The 6,188-nt window shown below is 34.2% G+C and overlaps 1 protein-coding gene across 1 annotated transcript; it reads left to right on the forward strand.

Moving 5' to 3' along the window:
- The first annotated feature begins 2,539 nt into the window (after positions 1-2,539).
- Positions 2,540-3,184, forward strand: LOC133790033 (germin-like protein 9-3). The gene has a single exon (XM_062227637.1). The coding sequence runs from the start codon at positions 2,540-2,542 to the stop codon at positions 3,182-3,184; it is 645 nt and encodes a 214-aa protein (XP_062083621.1).
- The last annotated feature ends 3,004 nt before the right edge of the window (positions 3,185-6,188 follow it).

A 6,188-nucleotide genomic window follows, 5' to 3' on the forward strand; every position in this document is an offset into this window, starting at 1 on the left:
ACCTATATCTTTACATTTACAAAAATATTATAAAGGTAACAATATTTAAATAATTTTCTTTTTTAGATTGACCCGTCTACTGGCCAGCTTTCGAGCATGATCGACACATTCGAGCACCTCCACAAGAAGAAGGATAAGTGGATTAGTGATGTAGCGGTGACAAAACATGTAAGTTGCCTAACCTTAACTAATTTATGATCATTTAACTTTAAAAAAGTTTAGTAAATAATTAATAAATATTAATTATTAATTGGTTGGTGTCAATTGGTAATTATTTATTAATTATTAATTAAATTTTTAACAATTAAATATTTATAATCTATGTGCCAATATTTTTATGATTAATGATTGTGGACTAAGATAAAACAAAGAATGTAACTAATGTTGTCCCCATATCAGGGAGCTTGTGGGCTAAGCTAGTTTGTTCATGCAAATCCATATCTAAATCACAAACATGCAAATATATTTGATGTATATGTTTAGAGACGTAAATTCCCCATTAATGGAATTAACTGCTCTTATTGTGTATATCAACAATATCTTCATGATTGTGATTTAGATATGGATTTTCATGACCAAATTAACTTTAGCCTACTTGCTCCCTGATACAGGAACAAAATTAATTACATTCTTTTTCAATCACTGGTCTGCAGTCATTAATGATAGGATGTTGGCAGATAGATAATAAAATTATATTTTATATGTTGTTATATTAAAAATTTATAAGTTAGGTTTTCAAATAATGTTATATTGGAATTCGAGATACGTACTTTTTATTGTGCAGACTGAGATGACCAAGCGTCGAGCATCACAGAGTACGCCCCCTATATCATCTGCTGCTTCTTGTGTCGGCGATAATGTCGATGGTCAGTTCCCGCCTGATATGGATATTGTCACAGATGTCCTTGGACCCTGCTCGCGTTATAAGAAAGGGTTTGGGGGGTTTCCTAGGTTGAAGGCAATTGGCGCAAAGAGGGCAGCATCTTCATCAACTTCTCAAATGTCCAGGCAATTGCCACCTGAAGTGGATACCATTTTGCAGCAAACTCAGGACATTATGCTGGAAAATCATAACCTAAAGAAGTATACGACTAAACTTGAGAGTCGTCAACGGCGTCAAGATGTACTGCTCAGTGCTTTGTTGAAGCAGGTTGGTGTATTGACTCCTGGTTTTACTGTCGACTTACCAGAACAGGACACGAACGAGGACGATGATGCTCACAGGGGCGGGGATGATGAGGAGGACAGTACACATTTGTAGAACTTTTTTATTTATTTATTTAAAGTTTAATTTATTAGAGATTTAATTTACTAAACTACTTTTATATTTTCATGTTTTGGGGAGACAATAAATATTAATAGTTATAATTTTTTTTTAATTATTATAAAATTTTAATTTTATTTCTAATTAAATAATATTACTAAAAAATTAAATAATTATTAATATATTAAAATCAAAATTTATTAATTAATATTAATATATTGAAAATAAAATTAGTAATATTATCAAAAAAATTATTTAAAAAAATACTTTTACCGACGCAAAATTACGTCGGAAAAAGTCTCAACCTTTACCGGCGCAAAAATGTGTCACTACAGACATCCACCTTTGTCGGCACAAAAACGCGCCACTAAAAGACACATCTTTTGCCGGCACAATTTTGCACCACTAAAATAATCATCTTTGCCGGCGCAATTTTGCGCCGCTAAAAGTGTTTTCCACAATCCCACGACCAAATTTTTCGTCGGCACATCCTTATTTTTCCCAGCGCATTTTTTCGTCGCCAAAAGATAAAATTGCCGGCGCAGTCCATTTTGCGTCGGCAAAAGTCATATATCGACGGGGTACGTCATCACTTTTTGCCGACGCGAAAGCGCATCGGGAAATATCATAAAGCTTTTGCCAACGCAAAACATGACTTTTGCCGACGCAATTGTAGTGGCGGCGACTATGTTTTCTAGTTACTAACCATTACAACCATTTCACAAATAAAATTATTATGTGTTACATAGTAACCAAACAAATAAATTAAATAAATATATATATATATATTCTCATTTCATCCTCTTCCCGGAAGCAAACCAAACGGAACCGAATTGTGCAATTTGATTTTTAACAATCAATTTGATAACACAACTCAAACAGATAAGCCATTTTTTTTCTTTCTAAAATGTTACATTAACTATAAAATTGGCTCATGTTATTTTATTATATTCCAATTGTTATGTGATGATGAAGATTGGTGCGTATAACTTATCAATTTGGGACTGTTTTCCCACCTTAAAAATAACGAAAAACGGTTGACTACAACTGTAAATTGTAAGAACAATATTTACATTGTTCCCATCTACACAAATCAAGAAAACGGCCTCCCTACAGTACGTCCAAATCCTCACAATTATATACATATATATATTAATGTCTCTTACTCTTGTATCTACCGACCATCTATAAATAGCTTCGTTTATAGTATCAAAAACACATAAGAAATATCCTAATCTGAAATCTTAAAACTTTTGGTAAGCTCAAAAATTGATCATGGCTTTGACTTCCTCTCTCACTGTGTTCTCGGTACTTGTAATAGTGAGCTGCTTTGGATTTCTTGAAATGACAATGGCCGGGGACCCAGATATCCTGACAGATTTCGTAGTACCAGTTACAGCAAATGCGAGCCAAGGCGTCGATGGAAGCTTCTTCACATTCACTGGGTTGGAATCCTTGATGGGAGCAGACCCTCCCGCGATTTTTAAAGCCACCAAAGTAAGCATGGCAGAGTTCCCGGCTCTCAACGGTCAAAGCGTTGGATATGCTGTTCTTCAGTTCCCGGCCATGACGACTAACCCGCCACACACTCATCCTCGCTCCGCAGAGCTTCTCCTCCTCACTGATGGCAGTCTTGAAGTTGGATTCGTTGACACGGCCAATAAGCTCTACACCCAATCCCTACAAGCTGGTGACATTTTCGTCTTTCCCAAGGGATTGGTGCATTTCCAGTACAACTCTGATCCTCAGAATCCGGCTGTGGCTGTTTCGGCTTTCGGAAGTGCCAACGCCGGCACCGTGTCTCTTCCAAACACTTTGTTCGCCTCTGGTTTGGATGACAATGTCTTGGCTATCTCTTTCAAGACTGACGTTGACACCATTCAGAAACTCAAGGCTGGTCTTGCTCCCCCTAAGCCCTAATAATGAACAACTTTCAACAAACAAGAGACCAAGACTTGATTCATTAAGTTTTTACTTCTTCTTTCTTTTATGTGTTCTATTGATGTGCTTGGTTTGTTATCGTTGTTCTTTGTGTTTTTCTTACTGAGTAATTTGCATTAATAAATATTGTAAATTATATTCATATTGTTTAAATTCCATTATAATCAAGTTGTTTTTTTTTTACTTTTATATTAAATCTCACAGTAGCTTTATTTTGCGATTATACTAATGTAATGCCTAATAAATTTCTTGACTTAAAGTGTTACAATATCTAGGAAAACTGTACTTGAAAATTTCTTAAAATACAAATTCTAAAATAACATTTGGGTGGGATCCGATTTTCGAAAACAAAATACACTTTGGAAAATAAATTAAATTGTACGAAACAAATTACAATTCTCTTGAATAACACAAAGCTGAAAACTGAAAACATAAAAACTATGGCGTTCCAGGATATTTTCTTCGGTAGTATGACCCATCATAGTAGTACACACTTTCACAATGGGTTAGTCCCACCACATCGTGCTCCACATATAAAATCAATCAATACTAAGTAGATACCTGCAGAGGAAAAGTAAGGGGATGAGCTAAAAAAACCCACAAAGGAAGTGCAACAAATAGCATACAGCATATAAGATCAAAGAGTTCCTACGTACATAGTTCATCTATAGCATACATATACATTCATAACATGCATATCATAACGTATCATAAACATAATCTAAACAAGAGAAAATACAACTCATTCTAATCATTTACTTCCGTGCATTGACATTCAGAACAACATATACAACAACATTTGTACTCGCCAAACAGAAGAGCCCATGACAAATATATATGATCATAACATAATCGCAAACATTTGTAGTTGTCTACCATATCATTGTCACCACCTGACATATCATCAGTATCATAAACAGAAAACTCTATATATATATATATATATTATTCATAATCATCTTAGCATTATCATTACTCATACATAATATTCAAAGAACATTCATAACATTTGTGGGTTTGTCTTCTTTGGTTCGTGCAACTTTTAGACTTGTGGAACTTGTCCCTTTTTTAATCTTGTGGGACTGTCCCTTTTTATCTTGTGGGGTTCGTCCCTTTTTAATCTTGCAGAACTCGTCCCTTTTTAAATCTTGTGGAACTTATGATAAGAGTCCATTTCTCTAACATAATATATATGTTGCATACATAATACATAATGACCGTGGGACTTGTCCCCTATTTGGCCTTCCCTCAAGCAACATCTGTGGGAACGTCTGCCCCAAGTGTTACGTCATACCTTAGTAGAACAAATTTTACGTCATACCTTAGTAACATTTCTGTTTTAATGCTACATCATACCTTAGTAGCATGTCAATACACAACATAGTCACAAATCATAAACTTACCATAACACATAAAACTATGTTGTAGCATTCATATTCAGCAACATATAAAATATTGTAGCGTTTAAATTCAGGAACCTCTAATTTCATAAATCAAACTGTTCAATGATGTAGCATCAAATTAGTGGTATTTATTCCAAAATTAATAATCAGTCGATGCTATAGCATTCTAGTAGCACCATGAAACCCAAAAATATCAAACAGTGAATGTTGAGGCATTCTAGCAGCAACATATAATTCATAAATAACTAACAGTGAATGTTGTAGCATCCTGGCAGCATCATATAACTCAGAAATAATAACCATAATGTTGTAGCATTTTCTCTTTGCAAACAACAAGCATAAAACTCAAGGAAAGGCTAAACATAACATCAACATAATGAAATGAAATCTATATAACTTCCTTACCTCAAGTCCAAGCACATAAATATCAACACTCCTTCACAAAGAGCCTAGAATTAAAGACAAACAACTTGTCTCAATTTCACATAATTTATACATAATTACACAAAACTACATTTACATTTGCATGGGCCATGAAAATTTGTCATTCATTCAAAAGTACATTTCTTAGCATTTTTAGACATGTTATAGAAAACACATGGTTCGCCAAACTATTTCAAAGCATTATGAACTATTTAATATTCTTAATAATACCACTATGCCGAAAATTCTAAGCTCCTCCAAACAAGTTTATAAAGCAAGATTACAATCATTCAAACACCATAGTATCAAACAAAATTGCTTGGATCTCATTGCCAATACCAAAACAACTTTTAAACTTTGAAAAAAATCTTGTCTCAAACCTTGTAGGCCTTTAAAATTCTCACTTTAAATCATAAAACGGAACTAAAGATTTTACCACATGGTTGTTTTTTTTTATAAAAATTCATTTTTTTACACTATTATCAAACATCTTTAAAGAAACATCAATCTCAAAAAATAAGTGTATGCCGAAACCCATGGCATATGAACAACATGAAATTTTCCCCTACGAAATAATAACTCAATTTCCTAAACCACATATATCAATAGCATGCTTTAACATTTATCACTTAGATACAAATAAACAATCAAGCATAGCATGTTACTATATTCATTACTTGCATAAAATATATACCACTTATAATAATACTTGGAAACGTAAGACAATATTGAATGACGTCGTGTCATGCTATGTATAATTGGAGAAGGACCTCAGAGTATACCGACAGTGCTTCCCTTAACACCCAGTATTGCTCTCTAGGCCATAGTAAGGCTTCTCTTTTGTTCATGATTCCTTGAATACGATCGCGGACCACCGCCGTTGTTTTCAACACCGCAATTCTCCAATTGTAGGGGTCCTCGTCAAGCTGGACCTTGGGTATTGCGCGGATTTCCTTAAGTAGTTGTTTCTTAGTGGTTTTTATAACAGGAGGCATCTTACTATACTGCAGTAACAAAACTATAAAATTAAATAAAAACATAAACAAGTAATAGCACATAAAACAAATACTTACGACACGGTGAAGTGAGATTTTCCCGTCTTTAGCATGTATGGGGAGGGTCCTTGGAAACATGGACGACCGTCTCTGATACCATTT

This window comes from Humulus lupulus, chromosome 7 (genome assembly GCF_963169125.1).
Source record: "Humulus lupulus chromosome 7, drHumLupu1.1, whole genome shotgun sequence".
NCBI classification, from domain to species: domain Eukaryota; kingdom Viridiplantae; phylum Streptophyta; class Magnoliopsida; order Rosales; family Cannabaceae; genus Humulus; species Humulus lupulus.

Excerpts from the sequence above, each read along its gene's own strand:
- LOC133790033 (XM_062227637.1), top strand. The coding sequence starts at position 2,540 with ATGGCTTTGACTTCCTCTCTCACTGTGTTCTCGGTACTTGTAATAGTG.